The sequence below is a fragment of the Sus scrofa genome, chromosome 8 (assembly GCF_000003025.6).
Source record: "Sus scrofa isolate TJ Tabasco breed Duroc chromosome 8, Sscrofa11.1, whole genome shotgun sequence".
Taxonomy (NCBI): Eukaryota; Metazoa; Chordata; class Mammalia; order Artiodactyla; family Suidae; genus Sus; species Sus scrofa.
This window is the reverse complement of record NC_010450.4, coordinates 109352783-109375268: the sequence shown is the minus strand read 5'-3', so window position 1 is coordinate 109375268 and position 22486 is coordinate 109352783. Positions and strand designations below refer to the sequence as shown.

At 38.1% G+C, this 22486-nt stretch overlaps 1 protein-coding gene across 1 annotated transcript in view; it reads left to right on the top strand.

Annotated features, from left to right (window-relative positions):
• The window catches only part of ANK2 (ankyrin 2), a 355178-nt gene that overhangs the window by 286702 nt on the left and 45990 nt on the right, over positions 1 to 22486 (top strand). Inside the window, 8 exon segments of the mRNA XM_021100703.1 lie at positions 3236 to 3338; positions 4024 to 4127; positions 15397 to 15621; positions 17367 to 17465; positions 18464 to 18618; positions 21260 to 21400; positions 21403 to 21470; positions 21877 to 22081. Coding sequence (XP_020956362.1) covers positions 3236 to 3338; positions 4024 to 4127; positions 15397 to 15621; positions 17367 to 17465; positions 18464 to 18618; positions 21260 to 21400; positions 21403 to 21470; positions 21877 to 22081 — 1100 coding nt within the window.

The window sequence follows — 22486 nt, the reverse complement described above, 5'->3', positions numbered from 1 at the left end:
AATGTTTCGACATATGGTTTCAACTTACTCATTCTCCTTCTCTCTGTCTCTCCAACTTTCCTCATTCTCTGTCTACATAACCTAATATCTTTGTCTTGATACCCTAATCTCTTTTTTGTGGTCAGTCACTTTTGTCTCTTTCTTTCCTTTTTTTCTCCCCCTGTATTCCTTTCCTGTTGGGGCTCTAGGAAAGACAAAAAAAATAGCACCAACCTTCCTCCCCCCATTCTGGTTCAAAACCAGTGGAGAGATAGACCCAGGTATTAGGTAGATTATCAAAATCCACCTTTATTTCTGATAGAGTGATTGCAGAACATGGCTTTACATTCACAGTCGAATGAGCTCTTTAGCAACTCATTCCTAAAGCAGACAGACATCCACCCAGTTACCGTGCCTCCCTCAGAGTGACAACTGAGACCTGGCTGCCTTCTTTCAAGGCTTAGATATTTACAGATATTTACAGTGGTGGCAGCTACGACGGTGGCTCTTATGTGAAGTACCTTTTTTTGCCATTCGAACTGTTCCCATCCAAGCTGAACTTCTATTTCCCCTTTGAGACCTATGTTTCTACTGTTCTGGTGCTACATTTAAGGGTTAATTCTATGTAGTGACAGAGGGTCCCCTCTTGCTATTAGGAGCAGGCTTTTTTTTTGGGGGGGGGGCAGCCTTGCCCACAGCATGTGGAAGTTCTCTGGCCAGGGATTGAACTTGAGCCATACTAGTGACCCAAGCTGCTGCAGTGACAACGACAGATACTTCACTTGCTGAGCCACAAAGGAACTCTGGGAGCAGGCATTTTTAATCCTATTCCCTAGCACCTCTTGCTCCTTTTGTACTGTTCATTCATATAAATTTAGCACTTTTAAGTATGTAAAGTCATAGGGTGGATCTTTGAATTTTAAAGATAGAGATGAATTTTAAAGATAAAGATGGATAGAGATTATGTAATTAACAAAGCTGAGCCCAATAGAACTTAATGGGGGAAGACAGCTGAGCCCACAGACAGCCATGTCATTTCAAGGGGTTGACCTCTTTTGGCTCAATTCAAAATAAAATAAAGGAGAATAGAATATAGAGCTGTTGATCTAGTGCTACCCGGTACAAAACACACCCACGTGAATCTTAGCTATCTTTTGTGGTTTAAAGCAGGAGAAAAAAAAAAAGCTCAGTCCACCAATTGAAATAAGCTTTTGCTGAGATGAAAGACCCCTTTCCCCACTAATTTAGTTACCTTCCCATCTTCAATTTCAAGGTCAGGCCAAGGTTAGTCAATCTTTTATAAAGTGCATCCTCAAAACCCAATGGCACAGCTGAAAAAAACAGCTGTAATATAGGCTGTTCCCAAATGCCAGGACCACAACCCCTGTGAGTGAGTGTGCTGGGCATCCAGGCTGCTCCTGCCTTGGCTGTGTCAGAAACCTCCTTTTTCTCCAGGAGCCCACACAACATAATACAGTGTATTGCCAAATTCTTTTTAGATTTCATTTTACTATAAACAGATTCACGTCGATGTGAAAACAAAGGAACAGACAATAAACTTTTTGGATTCATGTCACCCTCTAATATTTAGCATCTACTTTGGGGACATAAATCTTAGAGTGGAATTGGGAGTTCCCATTGTGGCTCAGTGGTAATGAACCTGAGGATTTGGGTTAGACTCCTGGCCTCGCTCAATGGGTTAAGGATCTAGTGTTGCCACGAGCTGCAGTGTAGGTTGCAGATGCGGCTCGGATCTGAGTTGCTGTGGTTGTGGCATAGGCCCGCAGCTGTAGCTCTGATTCGACCCCTAGCCTGAGAACTTCCACACACCACAGGTGCAGCCCTAAAAAGGGGGGAAAAAAATCTCAGAGGAGAACTGGAGGGAGAAGCCCCCAAATTACTGTGAATTATCTGCCAAGCAATGGTTTCCTCAAAGATAATTGAAGTTGGCTATCTTGACACCTCATAAAGATGACAGTATATGGTTTACAAAATTAGATATATTTGCAAAAGAAAATAGTTTCTATTAACAAATATGCTAACTTGACCTTTAGTCCATAATTCTATAGAGCCTCACTAGCCAAATACCTACTAGCTGAAAGTGAATGAAATCTTGCTTCTATAAATATTATGAAAGTTTGCATATGTCTTTATTTTCCCCTATGGGCTTTGGGCTAATATTTTGAATACAGATCTTTTACTCTTAGACTAACATGTTTATTTAAGACATCAATCTCTTTGTCATTTGTACAAATTGACGGAGAAGGAATGGAATTGCATCTGTGCAAATGTCAAGATTCACCCATTGCATTTGCATATATAATCATTGCATTTGCATATATAATTCAGAACCTTGAAATTCAGGTTTATTAATGTAAAGCATTGATTATCAAGGCCTAAATCCCATCTTGAAGCCACACCTCATTTTTGGTCACTATCCGTTGGCAGTTTGTTTTTGTGCTGGCAGATGTATGTGTGTGTTGTGGGTTGGCCTTAGAAGTGGTTTCTTGTGCTCTTGCATCGCATTGCCACAGCGACCAACACTCTTTGGTGCTTCACTCACCACGCACAGGACATGCACAGGGAACAGTGCCGTCCTTTGAAATAGCGTTGCTGGAAACACCAGGGACAAACAAGAGGAGCTCCACTTCCGCAGGAAGCATGCTTCAGGCCACAGGTCATCTCACTCTGTACCTTCCAGGGGCGTGCACCAGCGTTCAGCTGGAGAGGAGAAGAAAGAGGCACAGAGGGAAAGGAAAATGAGTGCAAATGAAACCCGTGCTTTCCTTTCATTCTCTCCAAGGGCAGCCTTATCCCCCCTACCCCTCCATATTTTTCTTAGTTGCAGGGAGATTAACATTTAACACAGATCTAAGCAGTCTATCCTGAAATTATTTTCTGTGTGGATGTCTTATCCTGGCAGTAAGTAAGCTACAGTTGCTGGTTTCAAACACTTCTGGGAAGAAAATGAATCAGATTAGGAGTATCAAATTTTATCTTCTGGATTCCCTGTGCCCTTGCCATTGGGTGGTAAGAAGCGTTCAAAAGATGTGTTTGTTTAGTTGTTGGACAGAGAGGTACGACAACACAGCGACCTATGTTTCCTTCTTCCACGGTTGCGATTTATGTTCCCCTGGAAGTTGCACTGTTAGCTAATAGCACGCTTTTTTCACTCTCCTGCTGGGCTCATCATTTCATCCTCCCAACCCTCCTACTGCTGTTGGTATTTGACCATGACCTCCTGCCAACCTACCAGCCTTCGATCCTTCAGTTCCGACAGGTCTCACACCCTGAGCCATGCCTCTTACCTGAGGGACAGTGCCATGATCGACGACACGGTTGTGATACCCAGTCACCAGGTATGTGCTTTTTGCCTTCATGTTTCTGTTTTCTGGAGAGCTTTTTAACAGGATCTGAGGTTGAAAATGTCCAGAAGAAATGCTTTCATCTAAAAAAAAAAAACCACAGTTGTCCTAATTCAGTTGATGAACTAGGATGAGAGATTTGCGAGTTTTTCTAAAACACAAAAAAATGTTTGCTGGATTTTTCAACGAGCAGTGTTTTTCTAACATAATGGCAGTTTCTTGAGCTACACTGAATTCTTCTGTGGAAATTATATGTAAAAATCAATTCCTTTATCAAATCTATTAAAGGAAAACATAAGATTGGATGCATTTAAGGTATAAGATGAAAGGTACAGAGGAAAATAGGTTTTCTTTTAGAAAATTATTTTCTGTTAGACATGATGTAGAGTTTGCTATGGAATAGTGTCATTCTAGATGTGATTTTATCAGTTTGGGCTGGGTAGGGAAATAGGTGAACACCTTCTGTCTTCAAAGACAATTACCCAAATGTGAACTTATAGCAGTTATTTAAATGGGATAATATATAATAGATGCATTTTAAATGCCTCAGTCATATATTTTTAAACAAACATTTTCTAGGTAATAGGATCTTCCTGTGATACCACTTTTTAGAGGTCATTATATTTTAATTTAATTGAAGGAAAGTATTTTTACTAAGTCCAGTGTTCTTTGTGTTTAGGTGTCAGCTCTAGCCAAGGAGGCAGAAAGGAATTCTTATCGTCTAAGCTGGGGCACTGAGAACTTAGACAACGTGGCTCTTTCTTCCAGTCCTATTCATTCAGGGTGAGTCAATCAATATTATGTATCCAGATCAAGAGGTAAAAAGAGATGAGTGAAAAATAACAGCTTTGTCCGGTAGCTTTTGCTGATGGCTAGCTTACGAGGAAGGGACCTTTTTAAAAACTTGTCACTGCTTTATCCACCCTGGACTCTATCACACAAATAAACCAGCAGAAAGGGTTGAATTCACCATAGAAACACTGACCATTGTTTTAAAATGACTTGTAGAATTGCGTCAAACAGCTTGCTAACTAACCAGAGTATACTGGTGGCCTCCTTACCGTTCCTGTTTTGTCGTTCAGACATCTTGAACAGTGGGGCAAGATCTTTGCTTTTTTGGGAAAGTTCTATTTACTAAGATTAACTGACTAGTTTAATAAGTGCCTTTCCTGACATGTTAATGCATTTAAAATAATGTTTACAGAAGTTTGAGTCACATAAACATATAGAGGATTCCACATGTATTTGAAACAGGCATATATTAAAAAGGGAAATTTAGATACAAGTAGTCCAACTGTCAGTTATTTTTTAAAAGTCGTCTAGGTAGTATATCTGCCACTACTTAAGAAATACTGCCTATTTATAGGAGCTTCCAAACTTTCAACTCTTTCAAAGGGGTCCCTGACCCCCAGTAGGGTGAACTTCATTGGTGTGGTCAGAGCTGGTCCCTTGGGACAAAACAGGACTCTTCCAAAGTCTTCTCTGTTCCCTCAAACCTGGACTTTAACCCCTTCCTCCCCACACGCCCTTTCCCTCTGCCACAGAAAAGCCTATGTGCCCAGCCTGGCAATGTCCAACTGATAGCCTAGAGGGTCTCTTCCAGGTCTGTGGCAACTCATTAAAAAGCAGGACTTTATCCTACTGTACAGCACAGGAAACTACATCCAGTCTCTTGAGATAGACCATGATGAAAGATAATATAAGAAAGGGAATGTATATGCATGACTGGGTCATTTTGCTGTGCAGCAGAAATTGGCACAGCATTGTAAATCAACTATTTAACATTAAATTAAAAAATATATTTTTAAAGTAGGAATTTTAGTTGATAATTTTAAATATTCTTAAAGATGCTCATAAGTTATTAGAATTCAGTTCTGTGGAATATAAATTCCTGAAGGAGTTTTAAATTGAAGTTTTAAACAGTCTTCACAATTGGCTCTTTTCTTACATTTTAATGCTTTCAAGTTGTGTAGTAATTTCATAATTACATAGAAATTTTTAAAATATTTTTATTTTATCACTTGCCCGTCTCATATTTTATCTAATCAAATGTAATATTTTGATTTAAATTATTATCCCAAACTTCTTATCCATAATCCCCAGGACTGTTTTGAGTCATGGATCCTTTCTTATTTTTATTATTCTAAAATATTATCCTTTCAGGAAAGCACTCTAAGATAATATAGCTGAAAATTTTGGACTTCTTAGTCTGATCTTCTGCTAATAAAGGCTTATAGAATAGAGAATTAGTTACATAAATATTGAAAATAATCATAATACTCTTTTTAATTAAATAAATAAAAGCTATTCAAAGGAATGAAAACCATAAAACCTCATCCAAATTTACTTTCATCTTTTTAAGCATAAAAATGAGATAGTTAACATCTGACAGCAGTAAATTATCAAAAACCATAACATTGCATTCTGCTACCAAATTTCTCAACAATAATGGGAGAAAAAAGAAGAAACTTGGACCTAGAGTATAGATGGATAATGGATCAGCATTTAGAAACTGTAATCAGGTGTTTGAAGTCCATATCCACCCTACAAATTGACAGAATTATTTTAAGCAAAATGTGTTTAACTATTAGTAACTGAATTGATAAAAGAGTCAAAGTGTGACTGATATTACAATTTTCAAAATAATTTAAAAAGTAATTTCTTAAGTAAGTCGTAGCTGCTGAAGGGCTGTAGAACACTCAGCTGAAGTACATCAACACACATACCATGCGAATAAAACTAGCTACACGTATAAATGATAAGAATTGATTACGTAGGATGAACCAAGAGTATCCAGTGGTTAAAGACTAATCACTTATTAAAATAAAGATCTTTAAAATGTTAGTCTCTGATAAACCAATTTTTTCTGTGAACGTCACACATGATCACTGACTGCCATGTCTGTGAAAGAGAGAGAACATGATGGTTAAGAGTGATCTTTGGAGTCAGACCAACCAGAACGCACATTCTGGCCCTGATACACAATGTGTGACATTGGGCAAGTTAAGTAAAATCTCTCAGTTTCAGTTTACTTATCTGATGAATATTATGTTATGGATTCTGTAGGGGAGTTTTAAGGATTAGATTCTCCTTAAATAGTTAGCACTCTGCCCGGGAAGAATAAGTACCCAACAGATTATAGCCATCAGTATTTATACAACCCCCATGCACATCTTCCATATCTTTCACAAATGCCACATCAGTGAAGCAAAATGTATTCTGAATCCTCTAAATGCCAATACCAATGTGGTACAATTCATCGTGGCAGGGTTTGACTTATTATTATCCTTATCAGGTAATCTGTCAGCTGGTTATGTCTCTGCTATAGTACTCGAACACAGTGCAAAAGACGACTCTTAACAGAATGAGTAGTTATCATTGAAAACTCAGTAGTTCTGAGTGTGATGGTATTTTAAAGCTACCATGCTATGATTGTATGTGGATAACATTTATAATAGCATACCATGTAACAATGATTTCTTCTAATTTTATTCATTATATATCAGGTTCCTGCATAATAGTTTTCATGTAGTTTTGAAGGAACTGAATTTCTTTTTAATTGGGTGAATTCTTAAGCCACTTTAAAATCTGCCCAAAATGTAATAAAAAAATTTTGATAGATGGGATAATAAAGTTAGCTTTTATATGAATATGTCACTAATTTTGTACATTATTAGACTAAAGGAGTTTTAGATGAGTAAAAGACATACCTTCTACCAATAGGCAGAATTAGTGATTTTCTTTTATCTCTACTGTTTCCAATGACTAATGTCTATCACTCTAAGACAATAGTATCAGTGATTTAAAAATCCGTTCTGCCCAATAGATACAGCCAAGATCTAGCAAAAGAAAGGCTGACAGTAATATTTCATTGTTGTTCTTGAAAAAGTTGCATTATTGATTCACAGTCTAGCCAATAATTATTTCTAGTATCCCAGTCATAATCACACCCAGTACGAGCTTGGACAAGAATTTGAGTTTTACAGTTCTCTATTTCGTAAATACATAATGAATCAGCAGATGTAAGGCACAAGTTTCTAGCAATACCAGTTTCATGACTCATTTTAAATATTATTATTTCAAGGGTCTTTATTCTTATAGTTTTTTTTTAATAACAACCAAGTGCCAACAATTAAATGCCAATTCATGTTATAAGATATTATAGTAACTAGAAGGCCATTAAAAATCTTTCAAAGGACTTCTGTTTTGTAAAAATGTGTTGAAGACAGTTTTACTGTGACCCTAAAACTACTCATAAAAAGAGAGTCTCATTTAAAAAAAAAAAAAAAAAAAAAGGACTTCTCTGGTGGCTTAGTGGGTTAAAGATCTGGCATTGTCACTGCTATAAGTGCAGATTTGATCCCTGGCCCAGGAAGTTCGACATGCCACAAGTACAGCCAAAAAAAAATAAAAGTATTATAAAAAAAAAAAGAAAGAAAAGAAACATGAAAAGATGTTAGCTCAAAGAGTGAAATGCAAGGAAGTTAAATTTCTTTCTCACTTGACAATGTTAATATTTATCTAAGTACCTATAGCAGTTAATTTAGTTGTTAATGTATTTCAATCCCTGTAGGGTTTTTTTGTTTTGTTTTATTTAAGGTCATGAAGGTAAATTCTTTTGGGTGAAGAAAATTATTTTATAAGCAGCAAGACAACTGTTTTGTGAGGTTAGATTCCTGGTCCAAAAAATATGTATATCCATTTGTATATCATGAGGTGTTAGAAACCCAAGTGGACTCTAAAAACTTAATGTAGTGTTTGGAGGAAGAACAGATTCAGATAGAAGAAGAGTATAAAGTGGAATTAAACACTATGACCAGTCAAGGAGACAGCAGTCCTCAAACCAGGGAATGAAAGTCTTGAAAAAAAAGCACTGGGACTTTGCATAGTTTTTTGTTACCTACTGGTAGGTAATTAATGTTACCTACTCTGCCTTCTACTTCATGCTACTGTTTGTCATTGGAGCTATTTTTTCAATTGTGCCTTTTCTGTTTGCATTTCTCTGTAGTAGCCCCCAAAGGCATTACCATTATTTTGAAAGTATCAAAACTATAAATGAAAAGCTTTGGAGGCAAAACTATGGCCATCAAATCGAAGACTTTGTAACTTTCATTGTGATGAATGACCTTTGCTTTGTAGCTTCTTGGACATTTAGATTTTAAGTGTCCACAAAAGCCAATGTTGAAGAAGGCTACAAATCCATGTCTGGTGATTTTATAATATCCCAGGTCCCTAACCTGGGAGTTGCCACAAAGCTCCTGTACCTACCTGGCTCCTCTCTCAGCATTTGCATAGAGCTGTATCTCATTTGTATTTCCATCTTTTTTTCTCAATGAATACTATATTGGTATATAAGTGATATTATATTTCAGTTGAAAGTCACTTCTGATTTCCTTCTTTATATTTCACTTTATCCATTCCTTCTCTGTGCTAAAGTATCTATTCTGTTGCAGCCGCACCTCTCCATGTCTTGATCGTGACAACAGCAGGTGAACTTCCACATAATTCCTTCTCTGAACATGTTGCCTATTCCTTTCCCTCTTTTGCCATTTCCTCCTGCAATTCCTTGCCTCAGGATGCTTTAGTGTCACGATACCTAGCCAGAGAGACAGACAGAGAGAGAGAAAAAAAAAATTATATTCTCCAAATCATGGCTGTTGCTGAATTCCCCTTTCTCTATGGTGAAAAGAAAGTGGGTGTTTTTTGTTTTGTTGGAAATTAGGTGGGATTCTGCCAAAATGAATGTAGACCTAATGTGAGAGCCTGTCTTGGTCATGGGTCTCCACATCTCAGCTTCTTTTGTGAGAAAAAGTGTTACACAGAGCTGAAAAATGTTATTCCTACAATTATGCAAATTGGTTGAGCTATTTTCAAGTTATAATATAGGTTGTGATTTTAAGTGTCACTTCGCAGAGTTTTTAAAAACCTATATTCTGAATGAACCAAAGGCTGAAAGCTTATTAATAGTGCGTTTGCTTGCTAGTACTGCTTGAAATGCAAACTTTTGATATTTTGGAAATTGTGCTATAGTATGCTTCTAGCCAGTGTTCTAAAAATACCCATTATTCTATGTTATTTTAATAGTTATTTTTAAAGGTTCCTACCAAGCTCCTAATCAGTATTTTTATGGTGCAGTCATCCATCATAGTACTTCAGACCATCTACAAACAAGACAATTTCCAACTCTGAAAACTTTATATCCATTCTTTCACTTTTTCTGAAAGACACACTAAAGTACAGTGTTTCTATACATGAACATAGTGAGAGAAATACTTTTTTGGTGATTTTAACAAGTTTGAGGCATTTTTCTTCAAAGCCGTTTTCCATCAGTTTTTCAGTTCATAGAATTTGGAAGATTAGGAAGGAATTCAAGGAATTATAGAGGAGAAAGAGCTCATGGTGCGGTTTCCTCACAGCACCCCAGCAACCAAATTTAATCGAAGGCCCTCTTGCTATGTATTTGTGGATCACTGAAGCACCCTGATGACTTTTTATTTTTCCTATTTTCACTCAATAACTAACTCTGAATGCCGCAATCTCCTCCCATCCCCACCCCATGGTCCTGGATGAATTAAAAGGAAATCTCAGGATTTGTAATTTTGGGGGTGAAGAATATAGTCCTCATAAAAATGGAGTCATTGTTTTCTGCTGCCTCCTCTGAAGCATGTACCTGTTTAGCTAATCAACTCCGTATTCCTAGGCAAGTCATCTGCATAATAATGGTGGGTTGCTTTTGCTTTTATTCTTTTTACATTGTGATAACATTATAGCTCACAATTTCAAAAACTTTAATGAGAATTTCTACTTTGCATGATTGCTGAATTCCGTTTGGAGAGCAAGATATACGGTTAAAGTCGAGTATGTTACGTGATTTTTTTTTTTTTTTTTTTTTGTCTGTACAGTCTTAAGTCAGTGTTTAGTGCAGTCTGTGTATACATTTTCTGCAAAATGGCTTGTTGGTTGTTTTAACCGTACAGCAAATAGCATGTAGTTCTTGGAGGAAGTGCAGTTTATTTTCCAAATAGGAATGCTTCCAGAACGTCTAAAATGGAACATTCTATTAGATCGCCTAACCTAGTTAGCTTTGAACACCGGAAAGCTACCTTAGACTTTAATCCAAGTCTCTCACTTTATGGATGAGAAAACTGAAACCTAAAGACACTAAGTGACTTGCAAGGTTACAGCACCAATTCAGGACAGAGATGGTTCTATTGATAGGTCAGAGCTGGATCCAGGAAGGAGCATGGTACTTGTTGCATTATCTTGTGCTCTGTGATAATAGTATTTTAATATCTTATTTAAATAGTATAGCTCATAAACTAATACACGTGCCATATTAAACTGCTTTATTAAAGTCCTCGGTTCATTGTAAGTATTTAACAAATGTCAGTTTCTGCTTACTTTTTAGATATTATAATGGGCTATCATTTTTAAGATATTCAAAATATATATAATCATATGGGTATAGGGAAAGGAAAATGATGGGAACGAGCATTTATTGAGTGTAAGTGCTTTATCCACACATGATTAATCCTCATTCTAAGTGGTGATATTCGTCTCCATTGACGGATGAGGATTTCATCAGGATTCACAAACAGGACTTGAGCCTCGATCCACATACCATCTCTTCAGTACATACTTAATTACATATTTTTACTTCAGTTCCCTTCATCTCCAAACTTTATAGGTATTATCTTGTCCAATTTTTACTCTCCTGAAAATATGAGAAAATCAGATTTATTTAATCAACTCTAAAGTGTGAACTGATTCATCTCATCACTCACTCCTTCCAACACTTCACTTGTTCCTATGGTCCCAAAAAATATATATAAATAGTCTTTTACAATCTGCTTTTTGATGCTTTTGATACCTTTTGCTTGTCTTTATACATTGCAGAATAATGATCCATTAATTGTACTATGTCTCCAAATAGTGACACCTTTTGATTTTTGTAATGAAAATGCTCAAATGCTAACCCGGTTTTTTTTTTTTTATTATAAACTGTTGGGATTAGCTGAGTAGCATGTTTTATCTAAAAGACTTTTCTTCAGCACCTAGATCTAAACTTGAGTTATTATTTCTCTTATTTCCTCTTATTTGAAGAAAAGACGTCTTTTCATATATAGTTCTACATGGTCAGCTTTTAAATTAATTGTTCACTCTGCATTACATTATTTGAGTCTGGTTTTCTTAGATATTTTCTTGCTATATTTGTAAACATTCATTTTCATTTTGACTATTAATATTTAAATCTTTCATGGCTTCTAATCATTTTATTTCTTAATATCTTCGTTTTGCTTTTCTCTCCACTTTCTCTCAACTCCCTCACTAGAGTTTGCATCTTTTTGTTAGTCTATGCCACTTCCTTTAGTTATTTGATAAAGACACAAAAGTGGTTTTCATTAGAAATTTACCCTTTTCTTTTCTCTAAATTATACATATTGGAATCTTAATTTTTGCGATTTGCTTTGCATTTTGGTGCAAAACTTAAATAGAATTTTCCAGATCTTAATGACAGCAAGACACATATAGTTAAATTTATCCACTTGTAGCTCTTGTCTTTAAGTTCTTTTATTTTATTTCCCAGTCTTTGGTCTTCCTGCATACAATTTTCAATCCTAATAAAATCCTTTACTTTGGTATATTCAAACTTTCAGTTTTTGCTTACTCCTATTTTCTACTAATCCCCCATAACGGGAAATAAAAATATATTGGGTCTCTTATTTTGGAGCAGAAAGATGCCTGTAGAGGAATATTTAACATTGAAGATAGTCCTTCCCAGCCATTTTTCTGTTTTATGAGTAATTTGAATGAATTCTGTCTGGATTGGTTGTCCAGAGACCAAACGAGTAAAATACCTTCTACTTTGGTGTTCTTCTCTATTAGAAATAAATATATACAGCTTATCACAGCTTACCCTTCTCACTCTTCCATTCATTCGCTTATTCAACAATTATTTATTAGCTCCCTACTATGTGCTCCATTCACATGGTGCTAGGCACAGGCGTGGGGTGGAGGACACAGGAAGAAATATGGAGAACAAGGTCACTGCCATTGTGGCACTGATGTGGCTCTTGTTATATGGTTTAATTCATTTCTCATTGACCAGGAAAGTAAGTGATTCCAAATAAGTGTAGCCATCATGTGACATTTGGGGGGCTTAGACTTTGAGTATCTTAGAAGCAGCGACTCCATCTTTACTTTCTGGGTCTTAGGACAGTTCCTATCAGAGCACCTGGCACTTAATAGAGAGTAAACAAATGATGTGAGAAAAGGAGCATAGAAATTTGGGAATAAATGAGAACGAAAGAGGGTTTTAAAAGGAACAGTCAATGACACAAAACCAGAGAAAGTAATCAAACATGTAGCTATTTAAACATTGCTACAGCCAAGAACATAGCTATTTCAATTCACTCCATAGTGAATGTACCGCTAGAAGATATTTTAAATGGAAACACTGTATAGGCCATAAGCCATCATTGGAAATAAATATAGTGGAAATATAATGGCATGTAACATGAATGTGGAAACTTCCTAAATGCCTTCAAAAGGTGCAAAGAATATTGATGATTGATAATAGTAAGCAGAGGCATTATGATAATTCCTTTCTAGTTTGAGTCACTGTTCATCTTGTGTCACTCTTCTTGAGACACTCTTTCATCTTTTGATTACTAACAGTGGGCTAGCAATCAAAAGATGAAAAATATCAGAGAAAGTCAGAAATATGGAAATGAGTTTGGAACACATTATTGAAACTTAAGTCACTTTTTTCTAGTCTTTACAAAAATCAACATAAATATTATAGTCAAATAAAAATAAAAAAACCTTGGAGTTCCTCTCTGGCTCAGTGAAAACAAATCTGACTAGTATCCATGAGGACACAGGTTCAATCCCTGGCCTCACTCAGTGGGTTAAGGATCCAGCATTGCTGTTGAGCTGTGGTCTCTGTTGCAGACGCAGCTTGGACCTGGCGTGGCTGTGGCTGTGGTGTAGGCCAGCAGCTGCAGCTCCAATTCAACCCCTAGCCTGGGAACCTCCATATGCCACAGGTGTGGCCCTAAAAAGACAAAAAAAAAAAAAAAAAAGACAGAAACCTTTGTAGTCTTCTAGAAGTGTTACCAGTTCTTTCATTCTTTTGACCAATAATGCATTTTAAAAAGCAAATGGAAAATAATTTTTTAAAACTCATACTTTCCTAATAATAAGACGAGCAGCCAACATTTTCTCAGTGTGTTTTGATAAAGACTAGAAATATCCACACTTCCGAACTAAACCGTTGATTATACTTCCCAGTTTGTGCCCCATTCTAAGAACATAGAGGTGGGGGCATGAATTGGTCAGTCTGGACCAGCTCCTGCATGTGGGAAGGACTGTGATGCCTCCTCTCATGGTCTCATCCTGCATGACCTGCTTCAGACAGACGCTCTGGGCTCCTTCTCTGAGTAGCAACAGGGGTTCTGTTTAATAGTATGCATGATGAATTGCATTCTGCTGTGAAGAGGATGCTAAGGTATTATTCCTTCACTTAAAACAACACAAATGTATTGTGTTTTTAGCCCATGATTGACTTTGCTGAAATACCTTTCAAATGTTTTAAATGTTGTTATGGATGCAATATCTAGGTGTAATGAACCTGGTATAGTTCCGAGCTGGTTAAGCGATCGGTTGATCCATAATACACCTATATGTTGTTTTCCTCTTTCTGTTTTGGTGTAAAATTCTTGGAAATGCAAGGAAAATTGGGAAAGACAGTGATGTTATTGTTTAAAGATGTGCACACTGTTTGTTTGTGTCCTTGTATATATGTGCACGGCTCTCAGATTGCCTGGTTTAACTTTTGCTCCTTGACAAAGTGAGTGCCTCCAAGACTTGAATAAGTGTGACACTAACAAAATGACAAAAAATGCAAACTAAGCTGCATCAGAATCTGTCGAGACCATCCCAAAGGAAACATGTCAAAATTAAGACACACCCTTTCTCTTAGTACACTAAACAAACCAAGTCGCCTCGGCTCATTTTTCCCCTATTCATGAACAATTAGCTTGGCAGAAAAGGAGCAAAATAATAAGAGATGCCTTTACATTTCTAAATTACTGGCTATGATTTTCCATATGCAAATTATTATAATTTGGGGAAAATCATGATGCACAGATTTCCTCCACTAGCATGAGCCCAGGGTTTTCCACTTCAAGACACAGAATAGAGGGGATTTGTAATCTTGCTTCCTGTCCACCCCATCAATTAGAATGATATAGCAGAGAGATTCCTACTTAAGTGAAAAAGTGCATTTTAACCAGTAAATTGATTCTGTAGCAGAGAGATTCCTACTTAAGTGAAAAAGTGCATTTTAACCAGTAAATTGATCCTATCCAAAACACTCGATTATTTTGCTTTTCCTCTTCTTCCTTTTTTTTGGGGGGGGGTGTATTCAGTTATAAACCAGCATCCTAGGTAAGATGATATTGGAGCAGGATGCCTGTATGTCGATTGATCTTGGGAGAAGACCTATGTATTTTTTTTAAGTCACGGAGTTATATTAAAATGATCAGAACAGGTTGTAATTTTAAAAAGTCAAGTTTTGAGCTAACCTAGAAAAACTGCAGTGGGGTCTTTCCTCTCTGCTCTATCCTTACATTATTTCATTATGTGGATTTTCTAGGACATATGTGGAAGGAAGCAGAAGTCCTTGCATTTATAACAAAATGAGACTCATCCGTATTCTTTATATAATTTCATTCCACTTTCTAAGTCAATTGGACATATTTTTGATGTACAGTTTATATTTAATATCACCATTGTCAAAAAATTAGCAGAACTCTTCTTAAGTGACTGATCAAAATCATACAAAAGTTAAAACAACAGCCAAACCAAACTAAAGGCATGAGTGTAAAGTAAAATAACTTTTAAGGACAAAATTTTGGCCACCACGCCTAAAAATAAAAAAGAGATCTTTTAAGAACAGAGCATATGGGGGAAAAAAACTAACTTGACAAACCATATTTAACTGCCCTCAATATTTTAAAACACTTCTAATCTTCTTCTTAATTTTTAGTTTCCTGGTTAGTTTTATGGTGGATGCCCGGGGTGGCGCCATGCGAGGATGCAGACACAACGGGCTCCGTATCATTATTCCACCTCGGAAATGTACCGCCCCAACTCGAGTCACCTGCCGACTGGTCAAACGCCATAGACTGGCGACAATGCCTCCAATGGTGGAAGGAGAAGGCCTGGCCAGTCGCCTGATTGAAGTTGGACCTTCTGGTGCTCAGTTCCTTGGGTAAGGGTTTCTGATAAACCTCCCACTTAGTCACCGATGAGCTTGTGTCCTCTACCTGAAATGACTAGGATGGAGTGGAAAAAGGTACGTCCAAACATTTTGAAAGAAGATTGGCCCCTGTGAAATTTTTTTAAAAATCGGAAGTAATGCCTCAATGCTTGGCTCCACTTCAATGCCTCTTATTTTAAGGCATTAATGGGTTAAACATTCAGGTTAACTATTACTTCTTTCTCTTGGGATGCGGTAATAGCTGCTAGACTCCCAATATGAATAATCATGTTTTAGTCGATGGTAGGTATTTTTTTAAATCTGAGATTTAAGTGGTAAAATCATAGAGAAAAAATACAGTTGGCTCTTGAACAACAGCAGGGGTGAGAGGCTCAGACCCTCCACACAGTCGAAAATGTGTATACAGTTACCTTTCCTATAAAAGTTTTGTCCAAATCCCAGTTTCTGCACCTGTGGATTCAAGAACCACTGATGGGCTGTGTGGTTCTGTAATAATTGACTATTAAAAAAAAAAAATCAGGATATAAGTGAACCTGCATAGTTGTTCAAGGGTCAACTGTACTGCTCTATTCCGAACAGAAATTTAAAGTCTTGTATAGTTTAAAACAACCATTATCTTCACTTTGGAAAGCAGTATTCTTTATAAAATATCCAAAAATGTAGTCTTTTGTGATTTGTCTTTTCTGTTATCAAAGGTGCTATCTTGATAACACTAAATTACACTGGCAGTTTATTTAGACATAGATTTCATTAAGAGGACAAAATCAAGACTAACTTCTGCCATCCTCCTTTTAGCAATTTTGAGCCGGAAATAAACATTTCTCCTTTCTTCTGTTTGTACGGCTGCTATTACATTAAGTAGTATCTCAATATGCCAAGAAATGAGTAGCTACTGCTGAAAACTGACAAAACAATGACGTTTTGGAAGGGGATACGTTTCAAAATATTTTGAAACAAGTCAATTGTGTTTAAGTCTTGTCATAGCAAGTCTTTGTGCTCGAAAACTGGGAGAAAATCCTATTGGTCATGAACTCTTTTGCTTTACCAGTGTCACACTGGGGAGAGGACTTCTTGCTTGAGAACTCAGGAGACGTTCTAAAGCCTTATAATTTGGAGCAAACTATTAACAGGTTGCTCTAAATTGTGTTCACACCTGAAAAAGGAGTGTGTCTGTATTTCCCAGTGATGGAAGCCACCTCCCACATCCTCCTGTCACACAGACCAGAGATTCAGAAGGAGCCTGTGAAGTTTTGGGTTGCATCAGAAAATGCCACTGTGATTGGGGTATTCCCCACCGAACCCTTTCATAGTCTGTGCCAGGCCCTCTCCCCTCCCTCGTGCGCAGGTAGCTGTAAGGCTTTTTAATAATCGTCGCATCTGTTGAGGAATATCCATGAAAACATCTGGCCTCGCTACAAAGGCAGAGTTTTTATTATATTCCCCACAGCTTTGTCTTTCCTGTGGAGCAGATTTTTTTTTCTTTTTCGGCTCATGCCCTGGCAGTGAACCTCAGTAGGGACAGCTCCCACCCCCATGTGCCCTCCTTCCACGTGCCTCCATTGTACACTCTGGGTGTCTGTTCTTGCTCTTTGTGACCAATGGAGGGGGCAGAACCAAACGCAGGGTGAAACCAAACTTCACCCTGTTCTTCAGCTGGTGACGCTGGGGTTCTGTGGCAAACAACACCTGAAGCTTACCTATGTTCTTTCTTTCACTGCTGCTTTGGATGTACTCAGTAAACTTCACCTGCCAACGGCTCCTCCCCCACTTAATGAGGGAGAAAGTTTGGTCAGCCGCATCCTTCAGCTGGGGCCTCCTGGAACCAAATTCCTTGGGTAGGAGTGACTTAAAACAAATCGATGGCTGCTGGCCCCCATTCTTCTCCTTCTTCTGCAATATGATTTCTCTTTTTGTCATTGTGCCCATGACATGTCCCTCTCTATGATTTAAATTCTGTATAACCTATCTTTAGTGGACCATTTCTGAACCTTGTGGTATGTGACTTTTATTTTGGAGTGATGTTTTTATATCTTTTCCCTTAAAGTGCTGTGACCTTCATTTTCGTTTAAAGCATGAGATCTGCCTAGTTGTACTCTGTGCTAGTTATGATGTTGTTATGATAAATTTGGAGTCTGTCTCAAAGCAACCTGGACTGAAAAATCGAAAGCCTCCCTAAATTTGGAGAGTGAATGCAACCTGAAAATAGTAGGGCAGTGCATGTTCTGGATCCTGAATGTAATAGGCATTGGCCACAATTGGGCTCTCTGCTAAGCTGCCCAATTAGGGCCACATTGTACACATGCCTGTTGTTTCCTTGAATGGAGAAAATAGGAGGGAAAAAAAAAAAATCCATGAGTGCATGTCTCTCCAGTTCCCAACTAGTCAACTTTTCTGACATCTCCTCATTTATAACACATCAAATGACGCAGCATATGAGCCATTTTCCCTCTGAAACCATTTTGTCATTTTGCACCTTGTAGAAAACCTTTCAGGAGATGGGCACACGTCATAGATATGCATGTACATTTCTTTTGGTTAAATGTGTCATACTTACATTTATCAAAGGAGAAGTTCCAGAATGCCACATGCACTCCCAGGGAAACATCATTGGCTTAAGAGAGCAGCATGTCCCTGAGGACTGGTGCCCCTGAGGTAGAGTGCCAGCTAATGGGGGACCATGTGCTAGCCGGAGGGCTCCGGAGGTTGGCCTGCTGTGTCCCTGTCCCCAGAAAGAGAGGAATTCCAGGTCACTTTGCAACAGACAGAGTCAAGATGCTTGTCTTGCTGTTGGGTAGCTCCTGTCCACACTGAATGTTCTGCCTTACTGTGTCAGGCCTGTGATCGTGGAGATCCCTCATTTTGCCGCCCTTCGAGGAAAGGAGAGGGAACTGGTCGTCCTGCGCAGTGAGAACGGGGACAGCTGGAAAGAGCATTACTGTGAATACACTGAGGACGAACTGAACGAAATCCTCAATGGCATGGATGAAGGTACTTCACAGTAAAGCTTTTAAAAGGATTCTCAAGTGGAAGCTCGATATGATGCATTTCTTTATAACCGAGAGCTGTGTGTGTGTGTTTCTGAATCCATTTGGGTCCACTTGCCTACATGCAGTGATGCCAATCTCTTAACACCAGGCCTGTGCTGAAGGAACGTGTGCCATTAATCACAGGCACCAAACCAGGAGTCTAGGTCTTAGGAGCTCTAGCTGCCCAGACTCCTTGTTCGGCACCTGTAATAAACACTGCACTTGCCTTCACCACAACCCAGCATTAGTTGGTTAGCTCTCCTGCAGAGGACAGCCAGCAGAGCCAAGGTTGGTTTGGTAACAAATGTGTCTCTTTGCTATTTTTTACCACAGCATGTATTCTGCTATGTTTCAATGGTGATGCATCAGACTGCACAGTATATTTGCCTAGTCTTACTTCTGTTACATTTAAGAAATTAAAAGAAATAGTAAATATCTCATTTTAATAAGGAGATACAGCCCATCTCTGAGTATAAACTTTGCTAAAACAAGAGACAGAATGGACAGTTTTGTTTCATAACAAAGGAACTGATACTGGATAATAAATCCATGATTTTTAAAAAATGTCCAACTGAACATTTAGATATTTAAGACACTGATAAAGAGTGCTAAGCTTTTCTATAAGAGAACTTCTATATACCCATAACTAGTGCGTTACAAGATAATATATTTTTACCTTTTTATTAAGGAGATAGGAAAATTATGTTCACTCAAACTTCTGTACATATTTGGAACAGAGAGTTAGCTAGGGTTGAATTTCATATACACACCCACACCTATAGTTAAGGAACTTATTTTTCATTAGGGCTTTCATCTCCGTAAATCCCAAATCCAGCTTGAGCCATTTAGCCTATGGTTGAAATATCTTATTTTAACTAGAGAGGGGTGGCTCGTTCTCAGGCCTCATGAGAAACGTGGTCCCAGTCCTGATAACTGGAGATATGTCCTGCGTTACGTAACTACACACAGAGCGCACCTTCTTTGCCTAAATGCCAAGAGCATGCCAAAGTTCGCACAGAGCTGGACCCACAGCTGTGTGGCTATTTGTCACATTTAAGAATTTTGCAGGACCACTGGCCGTAGCTTCAGCTGTGGCTCATGGACAGTAAAGTGTAGCCTGACAGCAGCTGCTTTAGCATTTCTTTCTATATCCTGCTGAGGTTGAACAAGAAGAGAGGCCAGGCTTACCTTGCCAGCAGGTGGATGGAAGAGAAAATGATGCCTTCTATTTTATTTTATTTTATTTTACTTTGTTTTGTGTCTTTTTAGGGCCACACCCACAGTATATGGAGGTTCCCAGGCTAGGGGTCCAATCAGAGCTGTAGCTGCCAAATTATGCCTTCTAGATGCATAGGTCAGTATATTCCAAGCAAAAGGAAGAGAGAAGGATTCTTACTGATAAAGCTCTTTCCAAGCAGTATTTAGCTGCTTCTGCTCCCGGGAACCATTTCTTTGGCCTGCATTTAGTTTCAGATATTTCCCTCTGACATATTTCCCTGTCATTAACACTACCGTCTTGTCCTTATGTGGGGATCCCCTCTTATAACTTTTTACATATGTAAAAAGCTCATTTTAAAAGAGAATCGGACTTGTGTAGTTTTAAGTTCCTTATATGTGGAAACATTCTTTTATAAGCATATGCTAATATTTGCCAGTACATCAATCTTCAGTTATGTATGATCAGATCCTGGAACTTCCAGCTTTGGCAATCTAGTTATTTTCAGCAGTCAAGAAAAATATAGTTGTTGTTTGTACATCTGGAAGAATCGTAAAGTCTTTCTAAAAATGAACACCTTTTCCATAATCCCTTAAAATTCAGTAATCCACTTAATTCACATTTTTTACATTTTAAACCGGTCTGATTTTTTTCATAATACTCTACATATCTACACTAATGCAATTTAGAAAGAGCCCATTACCCCATTCTCCTGATGTTAGATAATCTGTTTGGTAAGTTAATGGTTTCAGAGGAATATTGAAATCATGAATTCATAATCACTGATGGTTCTTTTTTTTAATGTCCCCAGCGACTATCTCAGAGATAACCAGGCCACTGAAGTGAACACACAGACCACAAACCTTACCCTGCCAAGACAGATTTTATTCCTGTACTATTGCCCTGAGAATGGAAAGGGCCATATTACTTCTTAAAGCCACAATAACTGGTTTTTGAGCCAGCTTTGAAATTGCAAAGAAAAGGAGCCCATAAATAATTTCCTCTCTATCACACTGAACCAAGAATAGAACAGGTTCTTTTTCATTTCAGGTTTGCCCTCAAACCCCCTCATTTACAAAGGCAGCCTTGCAATACTGCAGCTGGAACAAGATGCTTTTCTTTTACAATGCCCTGGAAAGACCTAGTTTTCACAGTGAGATAAAACACGCCAACTAAATACTGACAAGTCTTGAAAGACAGCAGTTTGTTTTTTGTTTTTTTTTTTCGTGGTGGTGTTGGAATAGCCTTGCCTTTTAAATTTTCCTATTATTTAAAAAAAGGTGTTTTGCTGCTATATCTGTTCGCTATTAGCTGTGTTGGTGAGTTTGCTAGCATGCTCTCAGAAGGAAACCCTTGCTCTATGAAGATGGGTCATTTCTTATCTCAGTGCTTGACAGCCCGGAAGACCTAGAAAAGAAACGAATCTGCCGCATCATCACCCGTGACTTCCCACAGTACTTTGCAGTGGTGTCTCGCATCAAACAGGACAGCAACCTGATTGGCCCAGAGGGCGGTGTACTGAGCAGCACGTGGTGCCTCAGGTGCAGGCCGTCTTCCCAGAGGGGGCGCTCACCAAGCGGATCCGTGTAGGCCTCCAGGTATGACACATCAAATGCAAGTTAACCTACCATGGATTTTATTCTAGTGATTAAAAATCAGCTCTTTGGGATTTCCCTGGTGGCTTGAGCGGGTTAAAGATCCATTATTGTCACTGCTGTGGCTCCCATCACTGCTGTGGCATGGATTCGACCCCTGGCCCAGGAAATTACCCATGCCATGGGCACAGCCAAAATTTTAAAAAATCAGCTTTTCAAATGGGAATTAAGTGGTTACAGAATCAGTTAGCCACTGATGAGATTTCACAAAGGTCTCACAAAGTTTTATGAGTGCTTGGCCATATATGAAGCCACCAAAACTGATTTTTGAGATAAAAAGCAATGCATTAAGAAATTTGACATGGCATATAAGGATATGTTGTTTAATATTTTTCTTTTCTTTTAAAAGGCTCAACCTATGCACAGTGAGTTGGTTAAGAAGATCCTAGGCAACAAAGCTACCTTCAGCCCTATAGTCACCTTGGAACCTAGAAGAAGAAAATTTCACAAGCCAATTACCATGACCATTCCTGTCCCCAAAGCTTCAAGTGATGTCATGTTGAATGGTTTTGGGGGAGATGCACCAACCTTAAGATTACTATGCAGCATCACAGGTGAGTCATATGTGACTATTTTAACAGAAAGTTCTGAAAGTTGAAACTTAGATTGTTGTAAATATGAAATTACTTTAGCCATAGATGCCTGCAGGATTATATGCATTAATTCAACAAAAGCACGAGGGATGTGAAGTGGGAAAGGAAATGAACTGATACTTCCTAAATAAAGCCTGTATGCCAGACTTTTAGACGCTTAATATGCATTGTCATTTTAATCTCCACAGTAGCCCTATGAGGGAACTTTAAGCCCATTTTACTGAAAAGGAAGCCAAGGTTGGGAGGAGTTATGTAACTTTCCTGAGATTATACCGTAAATATCTGGCAGAGTTGGGATTCAAATCCTAACCCATATGCCTTAAAACCCAAGTTTAAGTCTTCATTGAAGACATCACTGTTGAAAAA